General features: G+C 43.0%; 1 protein-coding gene across 2 annotated transcripts in view; it reads right to left on the reverse strand.

Annotated features, from left to right (window-relative positions):
- Positions 1 to 15,765, reverse strand: part of DTWD2 (DTW motif tRNA-uridine aminocarboxypropyltransferase 2) — a 172,446-nt gene extending 156,681 nt beyond the window's left edge. For both annotated transcript variants that reach the window (XM_074994121.1, XM_074994119.1), the window contains exon 1: positions 15,540 to 15,765. In XM_074994121.1, the coding sequence (XP_074850222.1) occupies positions 15,540 to 15,691 (152 nt within the window). In that variant the 5' untranslated portion in view covers positions 15,692 to 15,765. The remainder of the gene's footprint in view (positions 1 to 15,539) is intronic.
- Positions 15,766 to 17,980: the final 2,215 nt, after the last annotated feature.

The raw sequence follows: 17,980 nt of genomic DNA on the forward strand, positions 1-17,980 counted from the left end.
CCAAGTAGCAACCTCAAGGTATAACCAATAAATTAAGCTTAGATCACATATTATTGTTATTATTATTATTATTACATGTATTACTGTCAATCCTAGGAGCTCAAAACACAGACTAGCATCCATTGTAACAGTCTGAACCGCATCCCAAATCCCAGTCCCTTTTTCCCTCTGAACCCTTCAGTTTCCAATGCCAGCTTCTCCTCACCAACAGGTTCTTTGTGCTTATCTATTCACCCCTGCCTGGTTCAGGTCCAGTTCTTGTTCCCTCCGCAAGCAAACCAGGCACCTTCCTCTTCCATGCTACCTGGGCCAAACAAACCAATCAGTTAAAGCATAAGAGAGATAGGCTGCATCTACACTGAGAGATAAATTTGAATTTAATTCAGGTAGCTCGATTTTACCATGTGACTGTCTTCACCGTAAAGACCATTAGCTCGATTTTGGGTGCACTAATCTTGATACTACAAAATTGCAGTTAGCTGACTGGTATGGCGTCAAGCTTGAATTCAGATGTTCTGTTAAAGGCAAGTGTGGAAGTAGTGAATTTACTAACCTACAGAGGTGTCCCATACGTAACCCATAATGCCCCTCTCAGTGCTCCGCTCTGGCCAGTCCTCTCCAGTAACAGGAAGATCATCAATTTCCAAGCGGGAGCAGCAAGCCTTTGGCTGTGGGCTCACGTTAGTGTGAGAACCCAAGAAACGTATTTCTTTCTAAGCTATTAGCGCTGTGAGTGCATCTACCCACTCAAATAGCCCCTGCAGAGAGTTTGTGGCTCTGTCTGTACACTTGCTATTTTTTCTGCACTGCCTGGTGCCAGCCCATGCCTCGCCATACTGTGTGTCAACAAGGCTGTGCTGGGGGTCATTCATGCATAAAACGCCAAGAAACTTCTTCTGAGAGTAACAGAGAGTAAGCCGTGCTAGTCTATACACTATCAAAACAAAAAGCAGTCAAGTAGCACTTTAAAGACTAGCAAAATAGTTTATTAGGTGAGCTTTCGTGGGACAGACCCACTTCTTCAGACCATAGCCAGACCAGAACAGACTCAATATCTGTTCTGGTCTGGCTATGGTCTGAAGAAGTGGGTCTGTCCCACGAAAGCTCACCTAATAAACTATTTTGCTAGTCTCTAAAGTGCTACTTGACTGCTTTTTCTTCTGAGAGGTTTACATTTGTGCACAAACCCACTTCTCTTCCTCATAGACACAACACAATCTGGGTCTTTCCCATGCTCAACCACATCACATGGGTAGCCTCCAACACAATAAAAGGATGTGCCTGCTACTTGGGGCTGACCATGCTGCCAGTTGCACATTTAATGCTCCAAGGATGGTTAAGATACTGGGGGCTGTGCTGCCACGGTGGGGGAAGTCTCCCCTGGTGATTAAGACACTGGGGCTTTGCTGCTGCCATGGGGAAGATAGTGATACTTAAGATAGCCTCTTTTGCTCTCAGTTCTGGTGCCTAGATCAGTACAACCTATAGCTACAATTGCAGACAAAGTCCTACTCAGCCAAAGGATACAGGTTGCCCTGTATAAATGAACTGTTCATAGATTTCAGCTTCTAAAATTATGCAATCTGTGCTGAACATGTGTAAATACAGTTTTTCAAAGCCTTGTAACTTATCCAAATTTGGACAGATTTCAGAGAAGGCAAAGGGTCCAGACAAAGAGACCATCCCCATGCCAGATTTCAAGTCTCTGCTTCCAAATCATGAAGGCATACAACAAAAACAAACTCATATTAAAAAGCAAACAAACAAAACAGGTAATTAATATTTTCCCTAGCCTTGTTCTCCAAAACAGCTAGACCATTTTGTCTGAAACTTCCCAAAAAGATCTCAAGAATTTGAGACTAAATGGTTAAACAGACAACAGGGTCTCATAAGGGGAAGTGGCATGCAACCTTAATAATGCATTTTGCTTCCAGATCATTCTATAATACCATGTGACTGGACTAACAACCATATCCTTGCTGGGTGCTCAACGCCCTGAAATCCCATTGATTTCAATGAATTGCACCCTGAAAAGATCCAATCCAATAGCTTCAAAGCCTTAAAGGATGCAAAATGAGGCCCAGTGAAAATAGCAGACCATCAGTAGATGACAGTTCTTCAATAATTCCCATGTCATGAAAAGCATACTTCGGTAATATAAAACTCACGACTACATATTTTCTATAAAATATAACCCTATTTTTCTTTCACTCAAAATGACGTTTCATGTTAAAGAACAGCCAGTTGATAGACTGAATTTAATAGTAACCCTGCTTCCTAATTCCAATTTCTTTAAGAACAATTTATAATTGAGCTTTCAATACATGTAAATTATGTTTCTTATTTTTTTATTTAGACGGATTTATTAGATTTAGTTATTTATTTAGATATTTTTATTTACCTCTTAAGACATGTTGGTGATGACAGAGAGTGACAGTTTTAAACAGAAGTACTGATTTATAGCTTTATACCAATATCCCCTATTAAAGATACAGAACAATTTTCTTCAGCTAAAGTGCAAGGCAGCATTGCTAAAGGATTTCACTCCTAGTTCAGAGAGAATTTTTTAAATCATCATTCTGTTTTTGTGGTTTTTCAACATTTTGGTATCTTGTCTTGTTGGACCAGTTTGCATCCTTTTTGGTTAAGGTGGGAAAAATGGTGTCATGTAACCTATATAATCCTCCCAACAATGGGAGAGCATAAAAGGTCCCTCCTCAGGGCAGTCCAGTGTTTAGCGTGTGCTAGCCAAGGCTATATGTGAATGAAAGAAGAAAAGATCATCCTGTCACTCCCAAGTCTGAGTGCCTCTGTTCCTCATTCCTTGTGTTGTGTGTCCTGCGTTTTTGTCTTGTGGTATTATCAGTGATCCAGCGATGTTACTGAAACCATGTGCGTTCCCTATCAGTGACAGCCTTTGATTGGGTGATGTACTGACTTCCCTGATTTACTTGTGTTCCTGCCTTACGTTCTCTGGGGTCTCTGGCTTCAGGCCCATGTGTAGGGTTAACAACCAAGTCCTCTGTGTTGTCTTTTAGTTGAACTGCTGTTATTTAGCTGGAGTCCTGTTTACTCAGTTTGATCTGTTGTATTCTGTATTTTCCTATCTCTGTATGACTCCTGTGACTATCACCCCTGGGGACAGGCATCAGAAGGAGTGTGACTCTCTAGGGTAGGTGCTGGTGATTAATTACAGTAGCTCCCCACTGAATACCCATATCAGATTAACACTAGAAGGGTCATTTTTTAAAAGACAAGCAATACAGTACTCTAAAAATGCTGGATTACAGAAACCTCTTTCCCCAAGAAGCAGATGTTTTGTTAGATATTTCTGCAAAAATGTGTAGTCTTTAAAGAGAAAATATATATTTATATTGGAGGCAATACTAAAAATGATTGTGAAGTTGTAGTTTTAGTTTAGAGAAGAGAGTCTGTCACACTGAATGAAGCAAAATATTATGTCAATGCAAGAGAGTACTATGGAATTTTTGCTCTAATGTGAAACTACAACAGTCAGCTCACCTATTTTAGTATAATTATTGATTTTTTTAACTCCTCTCAGCAAAGGAAATCAAACTAATTGCTATGAAAAGATTATACAACTCCTCACAGATTAACATAAAGTTGACCTAATCAATATATTTTCGTCAATTCAGTAATTATTTAGGCACTGAAACTCAAATATAAAAATGCATTCCTCATTTCAAAGTATTTCAAACCTAGAATAGCCAAGGCATGGCCAATTATATTCTAAATCTATATCTATGCAAATTTTAGGTTCAAATCTGCAAACCCTCAACCGCAAGTAAACCTTAAGTGTACTCCTAATTTGAAATCCATGGAAGTAGTCATAAATAAAGATTACTTACATTAGAAAGGTCACAAACTCAGACTAAGTACCAACACTGTTTTAAAACTACATCCTACAACTACAATTCAGTAGAAAAGGACGACTTGAAATATGTAAGCTACAAAAATTTTAGAAATCGCCAATGTATTCAATGAAGAAAATGTCAACAACTATTTAATCTATACATTATATTCCAAATATATTATTGTGCCTATATCGCATATCATGATGTTATTTACATATCTTGTATCTTTTGTAAACACAAGCCACAAGAGAACAGTAAACCTAGCTAAATGATTCCAAGTAAAACTATTTAGTTCCAGGTTTCAACAAATAAATGACAAAACAAATAATTTTCGATTATAAAAAATAAAGATTATCCATTCTAGCCAATCTCAATGTGTTTGCAAGGCAATTGTAGAATATTTCAGAAAAGCTGTAAATCTACGTATATTAATTGTCCTAGAAAAAGGTTTGGCGTATCTTGGTTCCTTCATTCAAACGATTTGTTGCCAGTACTTCAGCTTGGACGTATTTGTTAAGATATAAAGAACAATGGTATCACTGTGACAAAATAGCAAACATTCATAAATCATATTTTAAGTGGAAAGAATAAGGGTTAACTACTTCATGTTGACAAGTATCAACTATTTTTTTTCTTAATATCCAAGGATGTATCACAGCCATCATGGTTAACTGGACAATGAACAGCTAGATCTTTTATTATGAAGTAAAACAAACCTGGATTCTAATTTTTGAGCCTGTTCTTGCAAGTCTACAATTAGAATGTTAACCAATATAAAGGTGCTTTTTTCAGAATGCAAGAAGTAGTTGGCCTCAGTTAAATAGTGACTAGCAATATGGAATGGTTTTCACAAATGCAACAGTACTTGGATTCATACCAGCCAATGAATCAGCCATTTTTGTCCTCTGCTGAAGGAACTGCCTACCAAACAGAAGAGTGGCTGGCAAAATTTAACTGTAAAAGAAAATGCAGCATCCTAAGCAAACATGGCTAGGGCCATGCAGGCAAAACAATCAACAGAAGGCCTGATTTTTACTTACGTTGGCATTGCAAAGAGGCCTTAAAGAAAATGGTAAGAGCCCTCTGAAAATTCCACCCTGTGCATTGAAGTTTTCTGGTCAGTGTAGAATAAGGCAAGATTTTATTTTTTATACCCCCAACACTGTTCCCATATGCTTGGGAACACCTAGTATGACTGACCAGGACAGGAAACCACCTGGCTCATGTTCAATGCACTTCAACTTCTCCCAGGAGTCACAGGGGACTAAAAGAAGCACATTAAATGACCTGATATACACACAGTTTTTGTACCAATAACTATTTCAGTAATGGAAATAATATTTTTAACCAAATTAATTCAGTACAAACCCTAGTGCAACTGCAGTTGTAATGGTATACAAGTGTCTTACACCAATAGAAGCATTTGTGTAACAATAAAAATGTGTCCACATGGAGTTTGTATTACTTTAGCCATACAACTTTTAACCTGAAAAGTTAGCATAAAAATAGTATGCTGCCAAGCCTCAAGTTGGAGCAGCCCTGAGGCTGAGTCCTATACCATCCCACTATACAGAATGGGCAAAGTATCTTAAACCCACACAGTACAAAAACAGAGTAACTGGGAATAGGGTCCATCAGCAAAAAAAGCGATACTCAACAGTGGCCACAGGTGTACTACTGCTCATCCACTGCAAAGATTATAATAATTGTGTTTGTAATCGCATATTTTTCAAAAATTTACACAAAACTACACAAGTTCTTTTGACTAACACTAATTTGCATACATAATCTGTGCCTAAAATTTTCCAAATTTTGCTCCAACCTGGTGTATTTTTAATTAAAATGTGAATTGAAACACTTGCATAGGCCTAAGGGACTTACAAAGAAAACATGAGCACAGGATGCAACTTGACTCTACACTGTATCGCATATATTGAATTATGAAAGCAATAACTCAATAGAAAACAAAATTTTTGATTGCTTTTTTCTTTTAAAACATGAACAAATAATAAAACTACCATTGAACAGTAAGTCTTCCCAAGAGACAGTCTTATCAAACAAAAATGTTTCTTTTTTAAATCTTTTTATATAAAATATAAAACACAATGTAACGAAGCACAGAGAAATCCATGCACAAGATAGATATAGCACATAACTAAAATTCAGAATCTTTTATGTGCACAACCTGGAAACAAAATTGAACCAAAATACCTAAACATGTAGAAATCACAGAAGGTGTCAACTATCAATGTGATAAAATAGACATGTGAAAACACAATCTATGACTATCACAGAGCAATACACAGTAAAACCACGAGTTATGTGGGGGTTGTGTTCCTCGCAACGCCTGTGAAACTCAAATTTCACGAAAGTCAGGGAGGAGGACCCCTCCCTCCTCCCCCAAGCCCCTAGGAGCCAGGAGCCAGGTGCAGCAGCACCTGGTCACTTTCCAAGCTCCAACTCAGCTGCAGGGAACTGGGACACCAAGGGCAGCAGTGCCTGGTCACTTTCCAGGCTCCCTGCTGTTTGTAGGAGCTGGGAAACTGACCAGGCTCTGCTGTGCCTGGCTCCTGGCTCCCCCAGGTTGAGAGGCTTCCCTCCCTCCTCCCCTCAGCAGTGATATCCCCCTGGCTTCCTCCAGCTGGGGGATGCCAAGGGGAAGCTGTACCCGCAAAGGCTCTAGCTTCCGCTTCCCCCAGATGGGAGAAGTGGGCGACTGGAGCCTGGGATTTCAACATTCACAATAATACAATTAATGCATATGTCAAACTTGCGTAAAGCGGTGGTCTACTGCATACCCAACAGTAAAAGTATACAATAGTTTTGTGTGTGATCAAATATCCCCATGTATCTTCCCAGGCATTTTGATTAGACTGAGTTATATTTTCTATTAGAGAGCTCACTAAGTTAGTCTACATATGACTACAGTGTGCAAGACCTATTAAAAAATTACACTGTACAGGCTAGTAAGTCTTTGCTTAAGAATTATGAACCACAGGAGAAGTCTATATATCCATAGCTGCATGCACACAAAAATCCTAAAAACTGGAGGCACTGTTTCAGTGATGGTAGAATTGCTGTGAATTTAGAGCAGTTAGGATGAGTACCTACGGCTCATATTTTAAGAACATACAAATCAAAGGATATGAGGCAATGTGGACACTTAAGATTTTTCTAATAATTAAAAGAAATTTGTTAAAATTAACATTTATATCTGTATATTTTATATTGCTCAGTAATGTTCCATCAGGAAGCTACAGACATCCTTATACACAGGAAAAAATTGCTGCATCTTCATACTTAGTTTTCCACCAAACAACTTGCCGAAAATGTCATATTTGTTACCAGTAATATTAAGCACACAGCAGTGTTATTTTCTCCAGCAACGTGTCAGTTATCTTCACCTAAATTATGTGCCTTCATCAAGCACATGGATAAAGTACAGTACACCAGAACTTTGATGTACATACCACAGATTGCTAAATCTGAAATCATCTCTTACAACAGCCATCCTTTAAGTATAAGTGTTTTATTATAACACAATATTGTAAAATGTAGCAACAGCACGCATTATTATTCCTTGTCTCACAAATATAACACCTACCAATGCTATCACAGACTCCTAGATCTCAATTTACAGGGACACAGAAGTAACCCAGATCTATTACAGATGATATTGCAGATAATTTAAGCTTTCTTTAGTTAAAATCATAGGGCCTGATCCTGGAAATACTTGTAATGCACAATTCCCTTTGAAGTCTATGGAAGAACTGGGCACATAGCATTTATAGGCCTTCAACCTGCATCTGTGCTAACACATGGCTGTTTTGCTTTATATAGCATCCTCTTTTATATGATCATCAACTGTGACCCCTTTAAGCTCTTTAAAAAAGCAGCACACTATATTTAGGGAGCAGTGATGGACTTGTCTACATAAGAGCACCATTTCTTTACCGTAATGTTGCTCAGCGATTCTATTTCTAGAATATCTACACCCTCTTATTTGCATCTCTCCAATACATAGCATAATTCATGAATTTAAAAGGTAATACTATTCACTTATTTTATTATAATTATCAAGAACAATCAATTAAATTGGGTCTACATTTCCTACAATTAACAAATATTCAAAATGTCTTTCACTAGGCAGGTTGTTTAAATTTGCAGAAGAAATCTTTACAAAAATGACAAAGCGATTGCTACTTTGGCATTTATCAAAATTCAAAAATGTATATGTGAGAAATCACATCTAAATGTTAAACTCTCTCCATATTGATGCAACTAAAGAGGCTGGAGTGGGAATCAATACCTGTCTGTTACTTTTCATTGTTGGAACTAGCAAAATCAGTTCTGTTAAATATTTCTTGAGACACTTGCTAGTCTTACTGACAGCAAACACTTTATACTAATACAGAATGGATAACCTGTGTTTATAAAAAGTGACAGGTTTCAGAGACCAATGTTCAGATCGGTTATAATCGTCTGGTTGCTCACTGGACTAAAACAGGCAGAGAGGTGGCAAGGCATGCAAGTTCACGTCATACTAACTGTTCGTCCATGACCCCTGCTAATTCAATATTCTAGTTTAATTAATGGTTTACCCAGCCAGAACCTCCATAGGCCATGTTTTTAAAAAAGGCAAGCATGTTTTCAACTGAGTTATATATTTAACCTATAACAAGTTTGACAGAATCTTTAACCCAAACATGTTTGGTTGACTGGGGATTGGAAAGAATCAATTTGTGGATTATCACCAAAAGAACATTCACCAACCGATAATTCACTATCCGAACAGAGTCTGCAATAATAATCTTACAAGAAGACCATAAAGATCTGTCATATCCACTTCCATGGGCTGTATCTACTATTAATATATTCAATGCAGTTTTCTATGAGTCTATATGAGGCTGTGTCTACACTTGCATTTCTCATTCGAAAGTCATGCAAATGAGGGGAATTGAAAATGCAAATAAGGTGCAGATTTACATATCTGGTTCCTTATTTGCATATTCTTTCAAAAGAGCTTTTGAAAGAGCTTTTTATAGGAAGAAGGGTTCTTTCAAAGAGGGAGGTTTACTTTCAAAAGAGCCGCACCTACACTGCTTTTCTTCTTTCAAAAGAAGCTCTTGTGAAAGAATATGCAAATGAGGCACCAGATATATTAACCTGCACTTCATTTGCATTTTTCATTTCCCTCATTTGCATGCCTCTTTCAAAAGAGGCATGCAAGTGTAGACACAGCCTTTATCTTATGTCTTCCTTTTTAAAATAAAAGTAAACATCAAGCCTGTTTTGTGAAGAGGGTATTCTAAATCTAAAGTTGATTTTCTGAATCTCAAGCCAAATATCTCCAGTGATTACATCTGTTCATGGCTTAGATTTCAAAATCACATATTTGATTTCTGTTCAGGTTCCTGGCTACAACCTTATCGGTACACAAACAATGGAGTATTTTCACTAAACTATCAGAAATCAGACCTAACTGCAGTAAAATCAACACCTTGCCTAAAAAAATATTGAAATGTGTTTCAGCAACTTAGGCTGTGTCTACACGGGAGCCCAGCATCGAAAGGGCAAAATCAAAAGCCAGAAATCGATATACCAGCTTTCGAAAGAACATGACCACACAGCAAAGGCGGATCGCAGTTCCGACCCCTCTTCCTAAGACCCCGTCCCATTATTTTGAAAGGAAGCGTCCACACGTGTACAAGTGCTCTTTTGAAAGATATTCTGGGTCACACCAGATCTAGGAGGCAGGGGTAAGAATTACACCTGTATTACACTTCTTTCCTATAGGAATTGAGGGAAAGACTCTGGTTCCACCAGGTCTAAGAGGGAGGGGTGAAAATCACACCTGCAACGTGCCTTTCTTGTGTACACATTACTTGTATTAGTTTAAGCTAGCTAGTTTGTCTAAAACTTTTCTTAAGTTAAATTGTGTTGTTTCCCCTTTAAAAACCACGAGTACTAACTTGTACTTTAATCATTTGTCTTAGTTAAATTGTTTCTATCTTTGTATAAATAAAAAGTAACTATTAAAGCCTCTCTAAGTGTAATTTTCCTCTTGCTGCTGTACCTGAACTAAACACAAACCAAAGAACCCAGCCTGCCCTGGCTGCTTAGAGTAGCTGCTGGTGCGGCATCACCCCCTTTTGCCCCACCGGACCTTTAGCCAGCACCTGGGCATCGGCTCACAGGTGCACAATGTCCCACAAGTGGTGGGCACCTGCTGTGTCCTCCACAACATCGTGGAGGGCAAGGGGGACGCTTACATGCAGGGTTGGGTGGCTGATGCCACCGCGGGGTTCGAGCAGCCAGCTGCTGTTGCCAGCCGCCAGGCAAACCATGATGAGGTCTGGATCTGGGAGGCCCTCTGGGTAAACCTTGACCCTGGGCCACAGACGCCCCTGATGCCCACCCCTCACCGTTCCCCCCCACATCCACCACTCACCACATGCACCACCTCCACCACCGCACCCATGTCTCCCCTGCCACAGGACCATGGGCATTGGTGCACAACAATAAACATTTATAACAAACCAAAACCATGTATTGTTCGAACATTTAACTACTTACAGTGTGGGTGGGGGGGATCCCTGTATGCTGCAGGCCAGGGGATCCTGAACGGGGAGGGGGCTGGGCAGGGTCCTGAACTGGGAGAGGGGTGGGAGGGGGGTTCTGAACCAGGAGGGTCACTCGGACAAGGGGGTTGCAGGCTGAGAGCACTGCCGGCCCCGGGAACCTCTGTCACATGCGCGAGATCCATGGCAGGGCTGGGATGGGGCAGGAGCACTGGGAGAGGTACAGTGGGATGGCAGCAGGGGCACTGGGGTGGGGTGGGATGGGGTGGGGGCCTCTGTGGGAGGGTCTCTGTGGGGGGCTCGGGGGGTGTGTGTGGAAGGCCAGGAGCTGTGCCACGTTGCCCACTTGCTCTCGCAGACTCTCATGGATGCCCTCGAGGCGGGACATGAGTTGGTCCCATGTCTCTCTCTGCCACGCCAGGTCAGCCTCCTCCAGCCAGAGACAGCACTGCATGAGTTCTGCCTGGCGGAGGCTGCTGGGGTCATCCCCCATGCAATGCTGTGAATGTCAGCTGGGCACCTGGCACACTGGTGTGGCTGCCTGGGCCCGGCCCCTGTCCGATGCCCCTTGGCGGTGGCTCTTGGGGACCACTGAGGCTGATGGGCTGTGTGGGCCCTCACTCACTGCACCTGGAAGGGGAGATGGATGGCATGTCAGTCCCCAAGCAGGACCTCATTCCCATATCCCCTCAGACTCTGTCCCCCCGGATCCCTGCCTCCCCAGTCCCGCCCAGGGCCTGGCCATGGTGGGCATGGCATCCCTGTGGCATCGGGTGCGCACAGGATTCTCCCCCTGCTCCACGGGGTGGGACTGTCCCTAGGTGTGGGCCAGCCTGTGGGCGCCCCACTGGGCAACGGGGTGCCTGGAGCTGTCCACAGGTCTGGGTGCTGTGTGGTGCAGGCGGGCAAAGGGGGCATGTTGGGGGCTGTGGCCAGCCAGGATGTCTGGCTCTGGGCCTCTGCCCTGTCCACTGGCAGGGGTGCCACACCTGCCCTGCCAGCCAGGGTGACAGCCCCACCATGCACTTACCGGAGGGGTCCACAATGATCTCCTGTGATGCATGGCTCCCCGTGGCCCTCCTGGATGACCTTGAGGGGCTATCTACGGTGAGGTCACCCTCATCACTGGACCAGTCCTGGGTGGTGTCTGCCCCCTAGCTTGGGCTGGCCCGCAGAGGTGTCCAGGACTGCTGTGGGCAGGGAGCTGTCCCGGGGCCCCAAGATGCTGTGGTGCTCACGATAGCAGGGACAGGTGGAGTGACCTGCCCCTGAGCGCCTGGTCTCGTCCCGGACCCAGGCATAGCCTTGCCAGAGCTCCTTGCCTTTGCTCTGGTGCTCCGGGTGTCCTTGGCTGGAGAGTCCATGGGCCAGCTGGGCAAATGCAGAGGCATTCCTCTGCTTGACCCCCATCTCCTGGAGAACCGCCTCCTCCTTCCAGAGGCACCGGAGGTCTCTAAGTTTGGGGTCTATCCAGGAGGGGCCCCTTTTCTTCTTTTCCAGGTTGGGCTCCTGGAATCCCTGTGAGGGCTCTGAGGAGGGGGCCTGGGACTCAGGGGGCTGCTGGGTGCCAGCCATGGGGCCTGGGTTGTTGTTGGGGGTGGCTGAGCGTGCGTGCTGTGAGGAGCTTTTGTGCTTGCAGCTTGCCTTCTCTCAGCTTCCTGCCATGGGGTTTCCGGGTCCATGCGGCTTTAAGAGCAGACGAACACACGGGTGATAGAGCTCCGCTCTGCGGGGCAGGGCATCTCCGCACTCCAGCTGGGCACCGTCGTGGAGGACTCTTCTTTTGAAAGAGCAGGCTGTGGAACATCTACATGCACCTTCTTTCTATGTCATTTTTCGACAGGTGGCGCTCTTCCTACTATGGGATCAGCGTTTGGCTTCGGACATCTGGACCGCACTCCTCCGATTTCTGATCGAAAGAGCGCATGGCTCTTTCTGTTCTTTTGAAAGAGGGCTGGTCTTTTCGAAATAATGTGCATGTGTAGACACATACTTACAGTCTACATTTAAATCCATGTCATTTGTATTTCTAGACAAGGCCCATGTTCCATGAGCACATTTTATAAATCCAACCAAATTTTTTTTGTATGAAAAAATACATCATGGGGCATTAGATAGCAGTATTATGTCATTATCCACTACAGCTGTAAAAGTTTAATTGGTTACCCAGAACTTGTTCAGTTTGGAAAGCCAGACATACCAGGCTGGAGAAGCCCTGGCTGCCTTGGGTAGGTGGAGTCTCAGTTATGATTATATCTCAAACCACTGAATAAATTATTATTTATAATTTTACCACTGAAAATGGTATGGAATGGCAAGCATGACTTTGGCCACCACCGTTCTGGCTGGACCCTGGCCACGGCCATGTCAGATCTGCAGGTGGGGTGGCCCCATCCACATGGCAATGGGGTGAAACAGGTGGGACCGTGGCCACAGTGGGCAGGCTGGCCTGGAGAAGCCCCTACCACGCCTGGAAGGCAGGACTCTTGCGCCAGAGAGGCAGCAGGACCAGAGCTGCCTTGCACCAACCCACCATTAGTTAACTGGTTTAATTTCAATTAATTAACTGCCAAATTGTTTTAATGGAGATATTTACATTCCTCTTAACCACAACTCTTCCTGGGATACTTGAAGAGCTCTCCCCCCACCGTGGACTAAACTGACTTCAAAACATTCTAACAACTTAGTGGTACTGGAAGAGATTTTTAAAGGGCAAAATAGTTCAACAGCGTACAGAAGACAGGACAGACTGACTTGTGCTGTGGAAAGATTCTATTTACATCAACAATACAGAAAAAAAGAATGCTTAGACCTCAAACCACTAAATAAATATTCATTATAATTTCACCACTCAGAATTAAATTTTTACCACGCTCATTTCACCAGGGGAAAGACTGTGAAATGGAAGCTAAGTGACTTGCTCAAGATCACACAATAAAAAAAACTGACAATAAAACTAAACAGATTGGGCTCCCAGTATGGCATTCTGATAAGAAGGAAACACTCCCTTGCAGATGCCATTTCAGTACACTTTAAAAACAAAAGAGAATGAGAAAACAAGATTTGACATTCTATGGAATTACCAAATTGAAAAAGGTAACGACACCAGGAGGAACACAATGTGAAGAGGTCTATAATGGTTTGTATTTTGATCTAATGTGTCAATGCTAAAAGATCATTTACTACCCTTGAAAGTGCCTACTATCACAGGATGTAAAACTATTCAGCTGTTTGCTTGGATTTATATCTTAGATTACATTGTCAGAAAACATGAGGAGCAGAAAACCTTGTTAATTCTTGTCCTCTGCATTTCCTCATTCAAAATTCAGATCAGAATTTAGGTCAGTTTGATTATGGTAGTCCATGATTCTAAGAATGTCAAGTGAACAACTCTGAAGAAAGAAGAATAAACAAGCAGGGTTTATATTACGATAAATACACAAAATGGAGGGGAAAGCAGAGCAAAATAATCAGATCAGCATGCTAAAAACCATAAAATCTAGAAAGTTTGAACAGCCTCCAATTCAATTAATCAGCTCAATTAAATGCAACTATGAAGCTTAATGCACCCAATTACACTAAAAAAACAACAGAAAAATCTGATTTTCTGAAAAATGTGTCCCAATTATTGCTACAAAAAACATCCAAGACTACAACAGCAAATAAATAAATAAATAAATATGTTCTCTTCTTCCATTTTGTGTGTGCATTTGAGGATCAACTGTTTTACTCTTTGGTTGATAGTTCCCTCACTCTCATGAACTGCTCTGGGAAAGCTTGTAAATACGCTACACCCATGACTACAGTAAAGCTGAACTGGATCGTTTAATTTCAGCTTGAACCTCTCTAATCTGCAACACTCTTGTCCACAACATGTATAATCTGGTAAGATTTTAGTTAGCTTTACAAACACTCCTGGGTGTGGCCAAGGCAACTAAACTGTTCTTCCTAAAAATTGTATATATAAACTTAAAACCCAAGGTGTAGAATTAGAATATTGTGCTTTACATAGGTACTTGCTCTGTGTTCTGTTCATTCCTGTGGGTCACCTGGCACTGGCCACTATCAGAAAACAGAATACTGGATTAGAGAGATCTTTGGTCTAATACAGTATGACCATTCTTGTGTACTATTGGCTACTCAGCTTTCTGGTTCATGAGTTAGCCTAGAAAGCTATGTCTGAACAGCAGGCTTCTGTCAGGAGACTAGAGGTCTCTCGGCAAAAGTCTTCCTGATCAGGAGTGTTCTGCTGACATCCCTGTCGTCTTCATTCCACAAGGAAGAAGGGATATCTCTGCAGAAGGGATTTTCCTTACATTTGGCCCCATGTGGGCAGGCCAAATCTCAGGAAAACCTTTCCCAACATAGCTGTCAGCAAGAGATACACAAATGTGGTGAGCAATTTACATATCTTTTGCAGACAGTCCTCAGCAAACTAGACACAGCCAAACGGTAGAAGGTGGACTTTATAATGCTACCAGTGTAATTTCAACGACACACGTAATTGAAAGAGTTGGGCCTCAACCCCTGCCAGTAACGCTGACCAAAACTATCTATCCATCTCTTTCCTTGGTCCTCCCCCTCCACCTGCACACACTGACTTCCAGCTGGGGAAAAGCTCAGGGAACCAAAATGACAAAAAGGCAGTGCCACCACTTGCTGCACCAGGGGAAGCGTGCAGTACCAAACCCAACAAGAGAGGATCAGCAACACCAGCCCCATTTCATGGAGGAGGAAGCTGAGAGACAGAACAAGGAAGTGACTCGCCAAGGTCAGCCACCGGCAGACGTGCGGCCCCTGCCCCACCTCCAGGCAGCTGCCGGGAAGCCGCTGCCCACACACAGACACCTGAACACCCCCATAAGATAGCCCTCCAGGGCTCTGCTCCCTTGGCTCACGGAGGCAGAGCAGCGCCCTGCCACAGCCGAGCGGATCTCAAGAAAGCACCCCCGATCCGCCGCAGACGGACCGGCGGAACCGCAGCGCGACGGCGCGGGCACAGCGGGGCGTGCGGCGCTTTGCCCTCCGCATCAGCAGGTGGCGCACCTGCCACGCTCTGCTGTCCGCGCGCCCTGCTCCTCACCCGCAGCGCCCGCACTCGGCGCGCCTCACGCAGCGCTCCACGGGCAGAGCCCACAGCCCCTCGAAGCCGCCGCCATCTTCTCGCCCCGCTGCTGTCTCCACGGGCCCTTCCGCAGCGCCCGACTCCTCACTCCCGGCCGCTGCCGTCTCCATCTAGCCGCCAGCTGGGCAGAGCCCCTGCCCGAGGCTGTGATGCAGCAAGTGGCCGCTAGAGGGCGCTAAGGAGCAGTCAGCAGCAACGGCCAGTTGGGATCCAGGGTACACCCGCGAGCCCCGTCGCGGGTGTGGGGGAGGGGGGGAGGGATCTGGGAATCGAGTGTCTCTCGCGGGACCACCCCCATAAGCTAGGCAGCCAATCACACAGCCAGTTAGTGTCACTGTTCCCGCCTCCGCAACAGGAGTTGAAGAGAGGCTGCGCTGCCTCTCGCTGTGCAGTCTCTTGTCAAAGCCCGCCGGCGGAAGAGTCCCGTGCTGCGTTTGCGAGTCAGCTACGCTCTTTGCGTGGCGCGTGAGTGAGCTGGGCCCTGTGCAGAGGTCAGCGTGAAACTGACACGACAAACTGGGAAGGTGCACTGGTACTCCGGATTAACTCCCCGTGTGGTCGTGCTGGTTCTGGAACCAGTGTGCGTTCTGTTATTTTAAGTCACTTTAATTTTTCATTTTACCGTAGCACGACGTACCTCCCCCCAACTGGAGTTAATCGGCCGGATTTCTTTATTTCCATTTAGCATTCATATGTCGGCAAACGTACAAACGTCTGAATCATGCTAAAGGATTTGGTGGTAGGGTCGCTGTAGGGGAGGCATGACCTAAGTGCAAATTTTTGCAGGATCAGGCTATTAGCGAAAATTACACATTGGATTTTTTAAAGTTCAGTTTATTGTTAAAAACAATTTATCATATATTTATAAAAACAACTTAAGCAAACCCGTGGTCACTCTTGGACAAACAGTTTTGCACCAAACAATCTCTCCCTTTGTGACCTCAGTCCTTGTTCTCAAAGCACAACAGCTTAAAAAGATAAGCTCAGGAACCTGAAGTCATAAATAGCTTGACATCAAAAATCATAGGTTTTAAAGACGGTCTTACCGTTGTGGTTTATTACAGCAATCTGCACTGTTGTGTGAGCGTATGTGTGTACACTAGTAGACATTTGCTGTGTTGAGTAGAGAATGTGCTTTTTGCATAGTTCTGATCAGCATAATTGTCCTGGCAAAACTTTGTGCACATTAAGCCACAAACTCTGCTGAGGGCTCCCAGTATCAAGACCTTTGGAGACTCAAATGACAGCCCCCCTGTACAAATTCACACAAATGTCTGTCAACTTAGTGAGAGACTTAGCTGACTTAGCAGCTCAGATCTTGGCACAGGCGTAAAATAACACTATTTTAAACTATTTTCTTTTAATGTACTTAATTATTTTCCAATCTATATGAAAAGGGGAATGATATGCAGATATCTGAGTAAAGAAAAGTAATAATCTTGTTTTTTGCAGAATATTTTCAGCAAGAAGTGTACAGAAGAATACATTACTAGCCCTACAAGCTACATATTTATGAGTTTAAGGTGACAGGTGGAAGCCCAGTTTCCAAGACTGCTAAGACTTAAGTGTTGCGAAATGACCAAAACTAAGCGCAGGCCTACAAGATCAAATTAATTTATGCAGTTCCAGCTATGTTAACAACATAGCTGGAGTTGATGCACCTTAATTTGGGCTTCTGAGTCCTCTCCACTGTGGGAGGTTGATGGGAGCTTTCGCTCCCATTGGCTTTCATTACTCCTAATGGAGGGTGCTAAATCAAACTCCTGAAGATTGACTGTGTCAGTGTCGCTCTTCCTGGAAGTGAAGTCATAGCCTAAGAAATAGACGAAAGATAGCATGTACATTAAAATAAGGAATAATTAGTTTATATAATCTTTAAGAGGAAGAAATTAAACGTTAGCATAAACATAAATTAGTCACACTGTACACATAATCTGTACAAGTAATAATGCTGAATTCTGTGTATTGTACTCTCTTTGGACATAAGTGGATTTATCCTAATATAATTTCACATCAACCATGTGGAGGATGTGAATGCAGAAGTGTCTAGAGCATACAGGTAATTATATAGTTGTGTGTTTATTTGATAAAAGGAGAATTGCACATATAACAAAATATTTTAATTGTACATTTTATACACTAACCTCTTTTACAATATTAAAGTACAAATTAACACTATTAAATGCTGTAAATCCACAAGATGGCCAGGTTATGGGTGTGTAGGGAAAAACTGAACTTCCTGAGTTTATTACATTTACAGTCAGTTTAAAAGTTACATTTAAGACCCTGATCCTGCAAATACATTTGAATTCCTTTATTCAGCTAATTAGTCTAGTGTGTAAAGTTACTTAAGCAACTATGTTACGATTGGAGGCTCTTTTATTGCATTTAATTGTAAG

Source organism: Carettochelys insculpta, chromosome 5 (assembly GCF_033958435.1).
Source record: "Carettochelys insculpta isolate YL-2023 chromosome 5, ASM3395843v1, whole genome shotgun sequence".
NCBI classification, from domain to species: Eukaryota; Metazoa; Chordata; order Testudines; family Carettochelyidae; genus Carettochelys; species Carettochelys insculpta.